The sequence below is a fragment of the Bos grunniens genome, chromosome 9, assembly GCF_055505025.1.
Source record: "Bos grunniens cultivar Pamir isolate PY7600 chromosome 9, Bosgru_T2T1.0, whole genome shotgun sequence".
NCBI lineage: Eukaryota > Metazoa > Chordata > Mammalia > Artiodactyla > Bovidae > Bos > Bos grunniens.
In genome coordinates this window covers 95,892,110-95,910,952 of record NC_141173.1, presented here as the reverse complement: position 1 = coordinate 95,910,952, position 18,843 = coordinate 95,892,110, and the positions used below count along the sequence as shown (strand labels likewise).

The 18,843-nt window shown below is 49.6% G+C and overlaps 1 protein-coding gene across 12 annotated transcripts in view; it reads right to left on the bottom strand.

The window, feature by feature from the left end:
- TULP4 (TUB like protein 4) overlaps nucleotides 1-18,843 on the bottom strand; it is a 199,147-nt gene that overhangs the window by 12,547 nt on the left and 167,757 nt on the right. For 10 of the 12 annotated variants that reach the window (XM_086318544.1, XM_086318548.1, XM_086318543.1 and 7 more), the window contains 5 exons: nucleotides 16,112-16,278; nucleotides 7,186-7,410; nucleotides 6,992-7,060; nucleotides 6,004-6,238; nucleotides 3,106-3,250 (listed from right to left, as the gene is read on the bottom strand). In XM_086318544.1, the coding sequence (XP_086174670.1) occupies nucleotides 3,106-3,250; nucleotides 6,004-6,238; nucleotides 6,992-7,060; nucleotides 7,186-7,410; nucleotides 16,112-16,278 (841 nt within the window). The remainder of the gene's footprint in view (nucleotides 1-3,105; nucleotides 3,251-6,003; nucleotides 6,239-6,991; nucleotides 7,061-7,185; nucleotides 7,411-16,111; nucleotides 16,279-18,843) is intronic. The other 2 variants (XM_086318545.1, XM_086318550.1) reach the window with 1 other exon arrangement.

The window sequence follows — 18,843 nt, the reverse complement described above, 5'->3', positions numbered from 1 at the left end:
TCTTGCCTGGAAAATCCCATGGACGGAGGAGCCTGGTAGGCTGCAGTCCATGGGGTCGCTGAGCGTCGGACACGACTGAGCGACTTCACTTTCACTTTTCACTTTCATGCATTGGAGAAGGAAATGGCAACCCACTCCAGTGTTCTTGCCTGGAGAATTCCAGGGACGGGGGAGCCTGGTGGGCTGCTGTCTATGGGGTCACACAGAGTTGGACATGACTGAAGTGACTTAGCAGCAGCAGCAGCAGCAGAGCAACTAATGCTTTCACTTGAGAATTAACTTTTACTTTCTACTAAAGTGGGCCTCCCAGGTGGCTCAGTGGTAAAGCATTCACCTACAGGGCAGGAGATGTGGGTTCAACTCATGAGTCAGGAAGAGCCTCTGCAGAAGGAAATGGCAACCCACTGTAGTATACCTGCCTGGGAAATCCCATGCATGGTGGAGCCTAGTGGGTTGCAAAAGTGTCAGACACGACTTAGCAGCTAACCAACAACAACACATAGTGTGTTTAGAAATGCATTCTGTCAGGGGTTTACAAAATTAATCCTGGGGAAAATGGCGGGTGGGAAGAGTTATTTCTCACCTGAAGGCCACAACAACTTCACAGGTCCTAATACATGATATTTGGATTTCAAAAGACTGACCTAGCATTTTGCCACTATATTTAAACTAAACTAGCAGATCTAATGGAGAAGGCAATGGCAAGCCACTCCAGTACTCTTGCCTAGAAACTCCCATGGATGGAGGAGCCTGGTAGGCTTCAGTCCATGGGGTCGCTACCAGTCGGACGCAACTGAGCAACTTCACTTTCACGAAATGGAGAAGGAAATGGCAACCCACTCCAGTGTTCTTGCCTGGAGAATCCCAGGGATGGCAGAGCCTGATGGGCTGCTGTCTATGAGGTCGCACAGAGTCGGACACAACTGAAGCGACTTAGCAGCAGCAGTAGCAGATCTAAAGTTTTCCTTCAGTTTCTGTGGTTATGACATAGGGGACATGTGTTTAACGCCAATCTGCCTCAGAGAGTACAGTATTATAAAGATGAATATGGTAAGGCTGATGGCACTCTATGACGGAGCAACACTGAGTCTCACATATATGCGCTTGCTGCTGCTGCTGCTGCTGCTAAGTCGCTTCAGTCATGTCCGACTCTGTGCGACCCCATAGACGGTAGCCCACCAGGCTCCCCCTTCCTGGGATTCTCTAGGCAAGAACACTGGAGTGGGTTGCCATTTCCTTCTCCAATGCATGAAAGTGAAAAGTCAAAGTGAAGTCGCTCAGTCGTGTCCGACTCTTAGCGACCCCATGGACTGCAGCCCACCAGGCTCTTCCGCCCGTGGGATTTTCCAGGCAAGAGTACTGGAGTGGGGTGCCACCGCCTTCTGCGCTTATATGGGCTTGAGGACTCGATAAGACATCTAGGGCTGAGGAGGACAGAGCTGGTTAAAGCTCTCGTGTTGAGGACAACCAGCCTGGCTGCCAGGTGGGGGGATTCACTTGGAGACGGCAGGAAGGAGGGCCAGCTCTGGAGACTGCAACATGCAGGAACTTTAGAGGATATTTAGAGGTGAGGGTCTCAGTGACGATCAATGCACCCTTTAAGGAAATCGGTGTTCAGGCCAGGGAGCTGGGACAGGGAATGCTGGGTTTCTTATCTATAACAACAAAGGCCCTTCCATCTACTCTCAGCGTTTTGCCATTCCTTATGACAAACTTTAGGATTATTATTTTTTAGTTCACTACTTTCCCATTACAGAATTATAGGCATGTAATTGACATTTTCTTTAACACATTACATACAATGTAAAAACCTCTTCTTTACTCCTCTCAAAGTAGAAGATAAAACAAGATTGAGAAAGGAGTAAGGCAGGGCTGTCTGCTGTCACCCTGCTTGTTTAATCCATACACTGGGCACATCATGAGGAACGCCGGGCTGGATGAGTTGTAGGCTAGAATCAAGATAGGTGGGAGAAACATCAACAAACTCAGATATGCAGATGATACCACTCTGATAGCAGAGAGCAAAGAGGAACTAAAGAGCCTCCTAATGAGCGTGAAAGAGCTGGCTTAAAAAGAAATATTAAAAAAACTAAGATCATGGCATCTGGCCCCATTACTTCATGGCAAATAGAAGGCAAAAGGTGGAAGTAGTGACCGATTTCCTCTTTGTGGGCTCTAAGATCACTGCAGATGGTGACTGCAGCCATGAAATCAGAAGATATTTGCTTCTTGGCAGGAAAGCTATGAGAAACCTAGACAGTGTGTTGAAAAGCTGAGATATTGCTCTGCCGACAAAGGTCCATATAGTCAAGGCTATGGTCTTCCCAGTGGTCACGTACAGTTGTGAGAGCTGGACCGTAAATAAGGCTGAGTGCCAAAGAATTGATGCCTTCAAACTGTGGTGTTGGAGAAGACTTCTGAGAGTCCCTTGGACAGCAAGGAAATCAAACCAGCCAATCTTAAGGGAAATCAACCCTGAATACTCATTGGAAGGACTGATGCTGAAGCTGAAACTCCTGAATTTTGGTCATCTGATGCAAACAGCTGACTCAGTGGAAAAGTCCCTGATGCTGGGAAAGATTGAGGGCATAAGGAGAAGAAGGCGCTAGAGGATGAGACAGCTGAATGGTATCACTGATGCAATGGACATGAACTTGCGCAAACTTTGGGAGCTGGTGAGGGACAGGGACGCCTGGCGTGTTGCAGTCCATGGGGTCGCAAAGAGTTGGACACGACTGGGTGACTGAACAACAATTTGACATTCTCTTTAACATGCTACATACACTGTAAACCCTCTTCCTTACTCTTTTCAAAGTGGAAGATAAAATAAGCTCCCTGGCTGTGACCCCCATAGCACCCACCATCGGTGCTGACCCCTGGAAGTTCTGTGCGCTTAGCAGACCTCCTCCCGGACGCCTTTTTCTGTTGCAAAGGAGAGGATGAGGGAAGCTGAGATGGCTGCAGGCAGGCCTTCTGGATGAAAGGTGGCTGCCTTTGCTGCCTGTGCCCCTCAGCTGTCGATTTCAGTGGGACTCTGCCGCAGACACACCTGACACATCTCCAGAGACACACAGCAGGGAGCACACTCCTGCACGTCCAGGTTACCTTGGGAGTTTGGGTGATTTGCTAGCTCGGGAGATTTTGGGAGACTTCTTGGCAGCCCAGTCATCACTCAGTTCAATGTCGCTGGAGTCTGAGCAGTTGCAGCTGTCGATCATGGTGGAAATCAAGCTGTTTCCATAGATTTCATCTGGTGAGACATCAAGCAGCAACATTTAGGGGAGTGACGCCCATTAGCCCCCAGCAGTGGTCGTTACTGGAAACCAGACTCACTCCACAGGCCGTCATTTTTAGTCTAGAGGTTGAAACAGGAAGGGGCAGGACAGTTTTCTTTCTACATTTTCACACTACTCCAGTTGCTATCAACACGGGTATGAACTGTAACACCTCTGGAATGTAAAAAACATCCTGGCCACATTTACTGTATGGAAAGCTGGAGCCAAATCGGCTGTGCTCTTGCACCACGGGACCCCCCAGTATCGGTCTGGGCCCACACGGGCTCTCAGCAGCCCTGGGACCCAGGCCACGCAAGCGGCTTGCCGACTCAGGGCCCTCCCAGCCCCATCACTGCCCCCTGGGGGCCTGCTGCTGACCCGGGACCTGGGAAGACCCCCCAGTGGGTTCCAACCTGCTCTGAGCAACGGCTGGAAGAGAACCCCAGCAGCAGACACTGAGCGACAGCTTTGGACTCCACGGAGGGGCCCGTGTGGGAGCCAGCCGGCCACCAGGCCAGAGATGGAGGCGATGTGCGGGAGTGGGCTGTCACAAAGCCACAGAGCAGATGGAGTTCATGTTAGACTTTTCCCCAAAAATACCCTTCTCCTTTGCTGACTTCCTCATCCCTTGGGGCTCCAAGAACATTATCTGGCAAAATAATAAAGAAGCCGAGTGAAATTATTTCTAGAACATGAGAGATCTGGTTGTTCAAAAGGGCTACTTACATCTACAAGGATGAGTCTGTTCATTCAAACCAGTCTCTAGGTTTCTGAGCATATGGAGGTGACATCTGCAGACAGGGGCCTCTCGGAGGCCACAGGAGGCAGAGCAGAACAACCAGGCAGGGAGACCGCTGATACCCCGTCTGTGTCACCACCGCAGCCCTAAACTGCTGCCCAGACCGGGGAACACAACTCCTGCACCCAGCAAGCCCCAGTGCTGGGCATCCGAGCCCCATCACCCGCCCCAAGTAGTGCTTTATCTGTAATTAGATAATTACAAACTATTCCTGGATCAGAGAAAGCTTGGCCACGATTCAGAAACCCCTGTGAGCCCACAGGACGCTTCTACGTGTTCCTGAGCAATGAGCCAGTCCACTGACCTGAGCAAGTTCTGCAACACACTGTCCACTCAGCACTGACCTACTTGTGTAGGCCAGGATTTCACCACTGCTATGGGACTCACTACTTGCTCTTTTTCTCACTAATGTCTTAGTCTGTTCAGGCTGCTATAATAATATACCACATACCAGGGGGCTTATAAACAACAGAAATTAAAGTCTTGCCATTTTAGAGGCTGGATGTCCCAGATCAGGGGACCAGCATGGCTGGTTCCGGTCCTGCCCTCTTCGGGGCTGTGGACTGCGGGCTTCTCACTGTGCCCTCCCGCGGCAGGAGGGGCCGGGAATCTTACTGCAGCCCTTTTTATCAGGCACTGAGCTCACGATACACAGGCCCTGCCCTCTTGAACTCATCGCCTCCGCAAGGTCCCATCCCCTAATACTACTGCCATTCAAGCAGCTGGAACCAAGCTGTCAAACCAAACTATCAGCGAGTTATTTTTTTTTTCACAGTGAAAATGCTCAGAGCAAAGGTGTCTATGGAGCGAAGTTTATGGCAAAAATACCTCACATGGGCTTAGACAACAGAAATTTACTTTCTCAGTCTGGAGGCTGGAAGTCCGGGATCAGGGTGCCAGCAGGATCAGGTTCTGGCGATGGCGCTCTCCCTTCCTGCTGACAGTCCCGCCTCATGTCCTTACACGGCATGCACGTGTGGACAGACCAAAGACCTCTCTCCTCCTTGCAAAGCCACGATCATACTGGATTAGGACCCCACCCTTACAGCCTCCTTCAGTCGTAATGGCCCCTAAAAGCCCTGTCTCCAAACATGGTCTGCAGCACCCTAGCCTGCTGCCCTGCTCAAATTCTTGTCCCTCTCCTGTGCAAGATACACTCACCCCGTCCCGGCAGCCCCCAAGTCTTCTGCCTCATTCCAGCATCAACACTCTTGTCTAAAGCCCAAGGTCCCATGTAAATCTAAGTCAGACATGGGGGAAACACCGTGTACAATTCACCTGAGGCCAAACTGCTTTCCAGCTGTGGAGCAGTGGAAGCAGACAAGTTATTTGTGTCCAAAATACAGCTGTGGGGGCAGGTGCAGGGGAGAGTGCTGTCCGAAGGGAGGGAGGAAGGAGAGGGAGGCTCCCGGGAGAACTGCGCAGGGAGCACCTGGGCGCACTCACGGAGACCAGTCTGGGGGAGCTCCTGGAAGGACGGGCTGGCCCATCATGCGAGATCTCCATGGATGAGTGGGACACTACTCTCGGCAGTCAGCTAACAAGCAGCTAATGGTGGATGAGCAAGGAGCAGAAGTAAGATTCTAGAGGGAGGCTGAGGAGTGGGCTGGAGGTTCAGAAGCTTTAACTCTCTCGTTCCCTCTGCCCACCCCCCCCCACTATGGCCTTCACAGCACATAAGGTCCTCAGTGAACACCTGATAAGTAACCCGCAGAGGCAGCTGCTGGCTGCCTCTCACCACAGCCCTGACCCCACAGAGCCCTACGGAACGCTTTCACAACCCCGGCAGAAGCAGCATTTAGAGAAGCCTTAACTTTTAACAGAGAAACAGCGGCTTCAAGGGCCCTACTGGCCAGCTGAGGCTGGCTCGTGTTTCATCCACAGGTCCCACCTCCGCACTGGCCGCCGTGTCCCGGGGGAGGGCCCCACCTGCTCGGCTGTCGGTCCGTGGGTCCATGATGACGAACTCGGGCCGAAGCTTGCTGACGCGCCGGCCCTTGAGGATGGGGACCAGCCCGCCCAGGTGCTCCAGGTAGAGTGTGTAGCACGGGCCGCCCACCTCCGGGTCGTCCTCTGTGCGCTTCATGGTGCAGTGCAGCCGCTCGCTGCCAGCCGACGGGTAACTGACGAAGTCCCGCATGTTGTTGGGGTCTGGAATTGGGGGCTGCAGGCAGGACATGGAAGGAAGAGTATGTGGGCCTCACCGGTGACTCTGTGCTGGCTGCAGCTCAGGACTCACAGCTCTGGGGGCCCATGGGACTCTCCCAGGAGCTTTCAGAAAGACCTCAGCCAGGACCCCACCTCAGACAGTGGAACTGGAACCTGTGGGCGGGCCTGGGCACAGGCATGTTCTCAAAACTCCACAGGTGACTCGAATGTGCAGCCAGGGTTGAGAATCGCTACTGCAGAACTAAGACTGTAAACCAACTCGGGGTGTGGGGGGGAATCATAACAGGTTCTAAAACTCTGATGTTTTAGAGAAAAAGTAACCAACAAGCCAATGTGATACTTAGAAGCAAGACAGAAAACAAAAAAGAGAATATTGTACAGAAAAGAACCTAAGGAGCAGAGGGAGGCCCAGAGGGTAGGAGGGAAAGCTGCCCTTAAACAGCGACTGGCAGCACAGTCCACCCACTCCAAGAACATCCTAGCTCCCGGGTTACTGCCAAGTTACAGCTGGCAGTCAGTGCTGCGTGGGGTTGGCCTCCTGAGCACAGGGGTGAGGAGAACAGACCCTAGGACTGAATGGGGCCCAATCCTGACCACTCCAGCAACTGTGGATGAAGAGCTATCTGACTTCCAGGAACACGTGCCCTGCTCTCGCACACGGGAATCATGGCAGCGGCTGCCACTGAGTCAGGACTTAACCGACAGACTGGTCGTTGGGAGGGCCACGCGGTCAGGCTCGGAACGCTACCTGTGCCACGAGAGGATCAGTTCCATCACCCAGGACCAATCTGCCTTGGACACGGACACGAGGGGCGGACTGCACAGGGGAGGACAACGGCAGACTATGGGTGCCACGTGACTGGTGCTCCGCACCCCACCCTCCTCCCTGCGGTCCTTTGGGGGCAGGCGGGCAGGGTGAGGGAGGAGGCGGTGGTGCTTCACCTTGATGGTGGGAATGAAGGCAGTGGAGAGGTAGGAGCAAAGGCGGGGGGGCAGGGTCAGCTTGTTGACGTCCTTGTCCTCGCGCAGGGCGCTGGCGATGGCCTGCTGGCACAGCAGCTGCAGGCTGGACACCCGGTGCTCCACGCGCACCACGTACAGGGCCGGTCCCGAAGCCATCAGCAGCCGTGAGTCCCGGTGTCCCCAGCAGATGGACACGATGGGGCGCTGCCGGGGAGGGAAGGGAGGGCGAGTCAGCCTGGACTCTTGGGAAAGCAAACCGAGGTCACGCACCCCGTGTCGAGCAAAACAAAGTCATCTCACAGATCTGCAGCAGGTTGGTTTTAAAAAGCACAATAGAGAACATTAGATCCATATGATAGTCAGTACTGTCGGTGAATAGCAGTTAGGTCCCCAGGCCAGAGCCCAAAGCACCAGAACGGTGTTACAAAACTCTTTCACATGGATTATCTCATTAAATTAGGTGACAAAAAAACCTAACTGAACTTCATATAATGACATTTCTGCCAGGGGATGCACTTAGCCTGGGGTACAGTAACCCCTTTTCCTTACTGAGGCCCTGACTACTTGGATCCTGAAGTAACCAGTAGTAATCCAAGGCTTGGAGGGGTAGTGAGGAGGTAGACCAGATAGCCCATCACTTCGGTCCTGACAAGGACCATTTTAGATAGTCAGGTCAACACTGGATTCAAGTCACAAGCTTGTGACCCAGGGAATATTATATAACCCTGGAAGTCTTGTACTTTTTTCATGAGTAAAATGGGGGCTGTGAGGATTAAAAGAGACGAAAAGATGCTTCTGGGACCCATCACAGGTGACAACCCAGAGATTCTCAGCTATCCTTGAGCTGACAGGGTAGGAAAGGGCAGAGAGAGGAACACAGTTTCTGTGGCAGCTGCCTTAGAGGTCTGTGGATGTTATTTGCTTTGAAAAAGGAGGATGATAGCCAAATACGCGAGTCAGAAACTGGCTGCATCAGGGAAAAGAAATCCAAAGCTCAGGGGTTCCATCGGCCAAGGAAGAAAGAAAGAGGTGGAGGGCTGTGATGGAGAAGCAGCAAGAGAATCTGCTCCTTCCGATCTGGGCAGATGGAGTCCTAATTTAATGGAGTCCTGAGGGGCTGCCAGGATTGGAAGAGGGGACACCAGATCTTGCATATGAAACAGATAGGAGGAGAACTTTCACGATACTTCAGTGACAATCGTCGAGATAAAAGGAACACATGAAGACACTAGCTTAAAATAGCCTCCAGGGTCAGCTAATTCTGGTTTCAAATTAAAAACAAAATGCAAGGCTGGAGATAATTCATCTTTCATTGTCATCACAGCAAGGCCGGGCAGCCGCTGCGTGGGACCATGGCCGAGGTCCCCTGGAGGAGGCCCATGGGGCCTGGCACTCAGTCTGGGGCCTTCAGACTACTTCCAAGATGGGCCTCCTTGTAAGAGGATCCCTCACAGAGGGTAGACCCAACAGAGAACACTGTTAACTGACAACAAGATGTGATCACAGCCGATGACAAGGCAGACAACACAGAAAAAAACATACCCCCTAAACTTCTTGGCATCAGCAACTACCTCCCCATTAGTGCAGTTTAGGACAAAAGTTCTTTTAGTAGCATAATCATGCTTAGTCATACTATAATATATAAGTGTATCAAATTCACACCCTGTACACCTGAAACTCACAAAGTGTTCATATCAAATAAATCTTAATAAAGCTGGAAATAAGTTAAGAAAATGAACACACACCACAAAATCCTTTTATACCTTGTGTATACTCGCACAGGCGCTTACACGTCCTCCTCCTCTCTACAAGGCTCGCTTCCTGCTGGTGCTCGCCTTCTTGCGCTGTTCACTGGGGCCCCAGCCTACGAGCCCTCACTATAAGTGCTGTGTTGTCTCAGAAAGCACAGGAGTCAAGGTGGCGGCACAGACACAGGGTGGGGCACCTCCATCCAGCGGCCTCGCCCTCAGCCATTTCTGGGGCCCCATCTGTAGGTGGAACAGGCATTCCCCGGTCTCACCCAACCCAGCCTCACACACAGGGCATGTCTTCTCCAGGCACGCCCCCCTGCCCAGGATCAGCTGCAGCCGAAGAGAACCGTGTCTGCCCAACATTCTCTTCCAGCAGATACACACGACTCCCACAGATGATGTTTTTGTTTGAACAGCTGTCGTCTGCTAGGGAAAAACTCAGATGCAAATCTGTAGGCTTCATCGCTTTCTCAAACTGCACAAAATGACTATTTTTAGAACCAAGGCTAGAGGTGTGGAGTTGATAATATTCAGATCTTAATCTGTTGTAGGTATTTTGCATGTAAATCTGAGGCACAAGACAAGACACTGAGCTGCATTTCGGGAGCACTGGTGTGGCAGGAACCTGGTGCCCTGGTGAATGTGCTGGACAGACACAGGTGGCCCCTGGCTGGAGATATGCGACGTTCACAGGGAGCTGGGGAGCAGCTGTGGACAGTCAGGCTGCCCTCTCTCTGTGGCAGACGCCAGCCCCGTATGAGGAGAGGGGAGAGTCTGCTCCCTCAGCCTCCCTGGCCACAGTATCACGGATGGTCAACGGCCGGTTTCAACTCCTTACAGCACATGAAGAGACGCCAAGGAGCTCCTGACCTCACTTCCTGCTGCCACATGATCCATGCCGTGCTTCCACCAATCATACTTGCCTATGAGCTGTCATCAGTCCGTCAGTGAGTCCCTGTACAGTGTATGTAGTGGGCCGGACACCTGCTGGGCATCTGGGGATTGACACAGGAGAAAAGGAATTCCCTGCTTCATGGGTCTGAGGCTCTGAGGAAGGAGGGGAGACAGGAGGGTCTTGGGCTCTGTGACAGGGACAGACGGTCTGATGGTGTCAGATGGTGACAACGCTGCAAGGTAAGAGCAGTAAGATAAGGAGCCAGAGGAAGAGCAGGGGTCATTTCAGGCAGGGGGACAGAGAAGGTGTCCCCGGAGGAAGTCTCAGCTGAGGCCTGACACGAGGGAGCTGTGGATGTGGACACAAAGATGATGCCTCTGACTGGAGCCCAAAGCTTCCCACTACTCCACCAACTGTGTGCACTGCATGGGGTCCTCTGATAACTCAGCAAAGTGAAAGTCGCTCAGTCGTGTCTGACTCTTTGTGACCCCATGGACCGTACAGTCCATGGAACCTCCAGGCCAGAATACTAGAGTGCGTAGCCTTTCCCTTCTCCAGGGGATCATCCCAACCCAGGAATCGAACTCAGCTCTCCTACACTGCAGGCAGATTCTTTACCAGCTGAGCCACAAGGGAAGCCCAAGAATACTGGAGTGGGTAGCCTATCCCTTCTCCAGCAGATCTTCCTGACTCAGGAATCGAACTGGGGTCTCCTGCATTGCAGGCAGATTCTTTACCAACTGAGCTATCAGGGAAGCCCCTAAAAACTTGAGGGGAATAAAAATAAAAAGCAGGATGTCCTTCCCTTGTTAAAGATAAGCTGTTCAAGTGAGATTAGAGTCAACAGACCACAAAAGGGTCAAACCAGCTACACTGGCCTGAGAAAAAGAAAAGGTGGCCACCCAGTTAGGTGGTTTCTGGGTGATGAGGCCCTGCTGGGGAGTCAGACCCTGGGAATGTCAGAGAGGTCTCCTGTTACCCAATCACCTGCCTTCCTTTCTGTTGTTCTTTAATCGCTCAGTTGTGCCTGACTCTTTGCAACCCCATGGACTACAGCCTGCCAGGCTCCTCTGTCAATGAGATTTCTCAGGCAAGAATACTGGAGTGGGTTGCCATTTCCTTCTCCAGGGTGTCTTCCCAACCCAGGGATTGAACCCACATCTCCTGCATTGGCAGGCAGGCTTTTTTGACTTTTACCACTGAGCCACCAAGGAAGCCTAAGCTCCCCCTAAGAAGGTGGGTATCTCTTTCAGAGGAAATACGCTTCAAATGTTTCACAGCCCCAGACAGAAGAGGATATTCAACATTTGTACAGGCATGTACACAGAAGGAAAGCCTTCAAGAACAGTTCACTTGTAAATAGACCAAGGTGGTGACTAGTCACTGTAAAACTGTGTTGGTTGGTGCCATGGACAATTCTGAATATTAAGTTACAATGATTTGACCAAAAACTAAGCCACAGTAATAAAAGCTGGCTCAGGACTCACTTACCCAAGCCTCCATTTTAAAAGAACACACACCATCCTTGAATTTTGTAAGCAGACAACCCCGGAAAGAACTTTTTCATCTATTTACAGCAAACAATGGGAAAAGAATACCTATGCCAGCTTTGTGAGAATAGGCAGAGTTAATTCTCAACAAAAGGAGGCAAGTACAGTTTTTGCTAAAAGAGTCTCCTTCAAGAGCACAGGAAGTCAATGACCATAATCACTCACTTGACTTTTCAGTGTCCACACTATCTTCCTCCTCTTTTAATTTTTTATCCAAATATCTTATATTAATACCTGAACCTTACAGAATGTAAGGCGATTCTACCAATCTGCCTTTAATACAGAAAAAGTTCATAAAGCTAAAACACACAAACCCCCAAAATCCAACAATCTAACCAAACAAAACCAAACAAAAACACACTGATCTGAATTACTGAAGCCTTTGAACTGCAGTCAGTGATGCTAAACCTCAAACTCTGTGGTCAGATGATCAGATATGCAATTACATATGTGCGTACTAAGCTGGTTCAGTCGTGTCTGACTCTTTGTGACCCGATGGACTGCAGCCCACCAGGCTCCTTTGTCCATGGGGTTTCCAAGGCAAGAATGCTGGAGTGTGTTGCTATGCCCTCCTCCAGGGGCTTTTCCTGACCCATGGATCCAACTCTCGTCTCTGGCGTTTCCTGCATTGGCAGGCGCGTTCTTTACCATTAGCGCCACCTGGGAACCCCCAATTACATAGAGATGGTCACAGATAGCAGCTGGTGTGATGGGACTCTAGACTTTTAAAGTATGACAGGCAGGAAGGAAAGGAAAATGAATTAGAGTGCATTTCCTTCTAAGAGCATCAGCCTCAAGCATTGCTGCTGTGAGTAACTCAGGGGAATCCGTTTTAAGGCGAGGCTGCCACCAGTCTGTGCTGGGCACTGGCTTTGTGCGTAATAACCTACAATCTCATTAACTTGGAAATAAATTATCCAATCTAAACTGCATTTAGTTCTTTTTATAAACAGCCCAATAAGCTGCCTAACTTCCTTCCTGCCATAAAAACGTTCCTGCCTTTGGACAACTTGAACAGCACAGTACAGACACGTGATTCTAGAATCATTACAGACGACAGTTAAGCTGCTGCCACACACAATCGATACTGTACTTGGTTTTTAAGAGCATCATTATTTAACTATATATTATTGAGGCAATTTTTCAATGGCTCAAACAGAGCCTCAAATGAAAACAGAGTCAACAATTTATTAAAATGCAGGGATGCTATGTGACTATCTTTTCCAAAGGTAGATAAGATAGCCAGTCTCTCTTATCCCTGAGCCTCAAATGGCTTAAACTCAGGATCTATGTTAGTCTCATGTGATAGCTGATGAGAACGCTTGCAGATGGTTAAGATCATTGAGCTTCTACTGCATTCTAAGCACAGTGAAGATCAGAAAAATAGAGAAACTGTGGTCTTTAAGAAAGTAAAACAAATAAACAAAAAAAGTGTAATACATGCCAGAGATAGTACACACCCTGACGGTTCACAGAGAAGAGGGGTCGCAGTCTTTGGGCAGATTTACCAAAGGACATGGCTGTGTGGACAACAGAGACGATGGATTTCCCCAAGCTGAAATGGCCAGGAAGGACAGTCTCTGTAGGGGGGATGCAAGGGAAGGGTGCCCTGAGTCAGACAGAATCATGGTCGATGCTCAGTGCACTGGGAGTGCACTGGGAGTGTGTTTCAGCGCTTCAATTCACAAATGCTCTAGCAGACATAAAAGATCTTAAGTCAGAAAGGGCTGAGAGTTCCCAAGCTCTCCTGCTTGTCTCTCAGTGAGCCTAGAGGTAGAAAGCTGGCATGAGATCTGATTGAGGGCACACAGCCTGCTGGGTCAAATATTCAACAGAAAGAACTAAGAAACCGTAACTGTCCATCCGTCAATCCACTGAACACGTACTTACTGAGCACCTATACTAAGTTCCAGGAAATAGACTGGCAGTAGGGTCACAGTTACTGTGTAAGCAAGGTAACCTCTTCTTCAATCTCAAACACACAGGGACTCCAATGTCTACGTCTGCTTTGCCACACACACTGGCCTCCTGCTAACTGCCTCAGCTCTGCTCCACTTCAGCGCCTCCCGGGTCCGCCTCATCACTTGGAACCACTTCACTTCTGAAGCAGGAGTTTGAATTTCCTATCCATGCACCGCTTCCCACCCTGTGTTTATCACTTCTTTCTGAAAATGCCTGATTATGACTTTTTTCTGGCCAGTATCAGGTCACAGAGCTTCTTCCCACTCCAACTCCATGGCTGCCCATTTCTGTAACCTTCTTCCCAGTTCCCTAAGTTCCTTCCATTCTTCATCTTTCTGCTACATAAATTTCTCCAATTCTTAGTATCAGGCAGCTTGTACCACTTCTGCCTCTAGGGGTTGCAGAGGCGGCCTGGCCTGGGCAACACTGAATCTCACTTTAAAACCACGCTGCCCTTCTCTGGCTGGGGCGTGACTCCAGCTTGTTACCTTGACTGGCTCCTACATCACCTTCTATACCCCAGCACTCAGAGCTCTGAGCTCAGGGCCCAGCTGCATAGGAGCCCCGCAAAATATGTTTGCTGGATGTTTGAACAGATGAACAAACAAATATGCTTATCTGCTCACAGAAGATTTTACATTGTCAAAACATACATTTAAATCCTGTAACTTGGGACCTTCCCAGCAGTCCAATGGTTAAGAATCTGCACATCCACTGCAAGGGGCTCAGGTTCAATCCCTGGTTGGGGAACTAAGATCCCACATGCCATGCAATGCAGCCTATATAAATAAATAAATAAAACTAATACAAATAAACATTTTTTTTTAATCCTACAACTCAACAACAAAAAAACCAAACAATCTAGTTAGGAAATGGGCAATGGCCTTGAACAGACATTTTTCTAAGGAAGATATACACATGGTCAACAAGTACATGAAAAAATGCTCAATGTAACTAATCATCTGCTGCTGCTGCTAAGTCGATTCAGTTGTGTCCAACTCCGTGCAACCCCATAAACGGCAGCCCACCAGGCTCCCCCGTCCCTGGGATTCTCCAGGCAAGAACACTGGAGTGGGTTGCCATTTCCTTCTCCAATGAATGAAAGTGAAAGTGAAGTCCCTCAGTCGTGTCTGACTCTTAGCGACCCCATGGACTGCCTACCAGGCTCCTCCATCCATGGGATTTTCCAGGCAAGAGTACTGGAGTGGGGTGCCATTGCCTTCTCCAAACTAATCATCGGGGATACACAAATCAAAACCACAGTGAGATCCACCTCGTGACCATCTGGATGGCTACCACCCAAAAGCCAGAAAACAGCAAGAGCTGGCAAGGACGTGGGGGGGTCTCTGTGTACTTCTGGTGGGAGTGTAAACTGGAGCACCCACTGTGCAAACAGTATGGAAGCTCCTCAAAAAAGTTAGAAATAGAATTACCATATAACCTAGCAATTCAACTTCTGGGCATTTATCCAATAGAACTGAAAGCAGCATCTCAAAGAGATATTTGTATATTCCTGTTCACAGCAGCATTATTCATAATAGCCAAAAGCTGGAAGGAAACCAGACATCCACTGATGGATGAATGGATGAACAAGATGTAGTTGTACACGTACAACAGCATATTCTTCAGCCTTAAAAAGGAACAAAATTCTGACACAGGCTACAATGTGGATGAAATAAGCCAGACACAAAAAGACAGACACTGCACGGTTCCACTTACACGAGGTATGCAGAATAGTAAAAAATTCACAGTCTTACACGATGAAACAGTTCTGGAGATTGGTTACACAATAATGCAATACACTTAAAAAATGGGTGAGACAGTAAATGTGTATTGTACTACAATTAAAAATATATGTATTTAGATAATTAGAGCTGGCATCTGGATTCCCAGGTGGCTCAGTGGTAAAGACTTCACCTGCCAATACAGGAGACACAAGACACATAGGTTTGATCCCTGGGTAGGGAAGAGCCCCTGGAAGAGGAAATGGCAACCCACTCTAGTAATGCTTGCCTGGAGAATCCCATGGACAGAGGAGCCTGGTGGGTTACAGTCCATGGGGGTTGCAAAGAGTTGGACACGACTGAGCACACACACAACTACAAATTTCCTAAAATCTGGCACACCTGTCTCTCTGATGAGCTGGGTCAGACTAGAACGTAAGTCCCTAGTTTATTATCACCCCCATCAACCATCAACTCACGCTCAGATCTATCTCCACTATACCTCCATGAGAGTGGAATTGTGTCTCCACTGTAATTGACCTACACCAGATCAATCTACAGACTTCTGGGAAATAAGAACAAACAGAAAGGGGCCCGCATGTGCACACTTTTTAAAAGACCTTTAAGCTTTCCTATTTATTGTTCAACAATAATTTAGCTTAAATGGAAAAGTATATTACTGGCATAACAAACAAAATCAGAGTAAATAAACAAAGATGCACCATTTACTTCTCTGCAAGTTGCTGATTTTTACTTTGTAAAGATGATAAACACTAGCTCACTCTGCTTACTCACTGTCCACCATTTAGGAATGGAAACGGATACATTTTGGTTAAAAGGCAAAAACTTTTTTTCCCCTTACTTCTTCTGGTTTATACCCTATAATTTAATTCATGGTCAACAAAAGATTAAAGTCTGCCAAAGAAAATTACAATGAGTAGAAGCAGTTCACGAGTACTTAATGGAAGTTGGGGGCAAATTAACACACTGCTGTCATAGCGTGTGTCCGACACATGTCCTTACCTGCACAAGCGTGTCCAGGGTAAAGATGTGCTCCCCACGAACGTTGTAGAACTTGACCATGGCACTCTTCAGAAGAGGGCCATTGGGGAGGTCACTGAACTGGCTTGGGCGCTCCATACCAGCAACTGCCAGGAGGTCTCCCTGCGTGCACCACTGGGCCACCACCTCTGAAACGAAAAAGAGGGAGGCAGTCAACATGAGCTGGCGGGGTGGGGGGGGGTTGTCTGTTCGGAACTCTCATTTAAGGAGTTTAAGAAATGGAGCCACTGAGCACGTACAACGGCGTCCAAGTTTCTCTTGTGAAGTCAACGGAGACTCTGAACACAGATGTTCACTACATGGGTGGGGAGTGTTCACTACGTGGGTGGGGAGTGTTCACTACAGGGATGGGAGTGTTCACTACATGGGTGGGGAGTGTTCACTACAGGGATGGGGAGTGTTCACTACATGGGTGGGGAGTGCTCACTACAAGGGTGGGGAGTGCTCACTACATGGGTGGGGAGTGTTCACTACAGGGATGGGGAGTGTTCACTACATGGGTGGGGAGTGTTCACTACATGGGTGGGGAGAGTTCACTACATGGGTGGGGAGTGCTCACTACGTGGGTGGGGAGTGTTCACTACAGGGATGGGGAGTGTTCACTACAGGGATGGGGAGTGTTCACTACATGGGTGGGGAGTGTTCACTACATGGGTGGGGAGAGTTCACTACATGGGTGGGGAGTGTTCACTACATGGGTGGGGAGTGTTCACTATATGGGTGGGGAGTGCTCACTACGTGGGTGGGGAGTGTTCACTACAGGGATGGGGAGTGTTCACTACAGGGATGGGGAGTGTTCACTACATGGGTGGGGAGTGTTCACTACATGGGTGGGGAGAGTTTACTACATGGTTGGGGAGTGCTCACTACGTGGGTGGGGAGTGTTCATTACAGGGATGGGGAGTGCTCACTACAGGGATGGGGAGTGCTCACTACATGGGTGGGGAGTGTTCATTCCATGGTTGGGGAGTGTTCACTACATGGGTGGGGAGTGTTCATTCCATGGGTGGGGAGAGTTCACTACATGGGTGGGGAGAGTTCACTACATGGGTGGGGAGTGTTCACTACAGGGATGGGGAGTGCTCACTACATGGGTAGGGAGTGTTCATTCCATGGGTGGGGAGTGTTCATTCCATGGGTGGGGAGAGTTCATTCCATGGGTGGGGAGTGTTCATGTAAAAGGGTGGGGAGTGTTCACTACATGGGTGGGGAGTGTTCATTCCATGGGTGGGGAGTGTTCATGTAAAAGGGTGGGGAGTGTTCACTACAGAGATGGGGAGTGTTCACTACATGGGTGGGGAGTGTTCACTACATGAGTGGGGACTGCAGGTTCCCCTGAAACACACCTAAACCAGGAGAAAACCACACATGATACATCTACTGCAGTACCAGCACTTCCACGATGAGGCGGCCACAACTACGAGAGTGCAGGTAAGGTCAGAGAACCCACCACTGTCCATCCTGAGTGTCCTTCCCTCTGCTGTGACCCCGACTCCCAGAGAGGACTCAGAGAGTTTACAAAAGCTCCAAGTGAAATGCAAATCAAGAGCAAAGCCTAAATTCAATTCATTCGATGTTCTGTGCACTACTAGGCAGATGAAGTTCAGATAAAGGACGGGTCTGTGTATCAAGGCCTTGACTTTCACCCAGCATCTGGGTGATGTGATGTGGGGTCTCAGAAAAGAAGACGATTCCTCTGCTGGATGGCAGTGTTGTCAGACACACTGTCACAGAGATGTGATGCTCACCTACGAGCCATTCAGGACCTAGAAGAAATGGTTATTAGACATTGTGTCTAATTCCAATGTGAGCAATTCACTTATTCTTGCTGGTAAAACAAGCTGCTGGTACAGTAAGATTTATGGTGTAGCTTGTTTTCCCTCAAGATCCTAAAACTGGATCTGGCTTATCCGGAGATCCCTGAATCTGGAAGCCCGTGGCCGATTCTGCAGAAAGGCTGGAGTTGAAAGGTGCACCCCATGACAGGGACGGGTTTCAGAACTTGGTCTAGATTTCGGCAGTTCCTGAGCTCCACCTGTGATCTCAGCAGCTCTCTCTCATTCACGTGCGGCACCGATTCTGACATCAACACCGAGCACATTCTGAGGTCACTGAAGTTCCCCAGTTTCCCTGGAAGACTGAAAAGCAGTCCTGGGAGAAGACAGCTCTCCAGACCCCGGGAACTGAAGGCCCACTTGTCAAGTCAGCTGCAGACGGAATCTAGAGACAGATCCCAGCAGAGGGCTGAGAGGACGCAGTTATGGACAAACACAACATGGTAAAATCTCTACAACTGGAGGCAGTAAAAGCATCAGTAAATAGAGGATTTTTCTTATAGACAGGCATAAATAAGGTTGAGTATTGGGTGGGCCCAAAACTCTGTCCAGGTTTTTCCTAATAGGTAAGTGGGTGGTGGCCCCCACAGGACGGGCCCAGACACACAGCAGATGCGCAGCAGCTAACACAGGGAAGCCCAGGGTTCAAGGCGGCCATCTGCTAGATGGCGACATGTGAGTAAGGATCTTAGTCCAAACGTTTATGAGCAAATGCGCAGGGATTTCTTTGGTGCAGTTATAACATTACACTGAGATGGCGGTAGTTCCCAAAGGTATGTCATTCTTTTGAAAAGAATAAGTTTCATAAGAATAATGCCATTTCTTGTTCTGAAGATTATATAACCAGGAACATAAAAG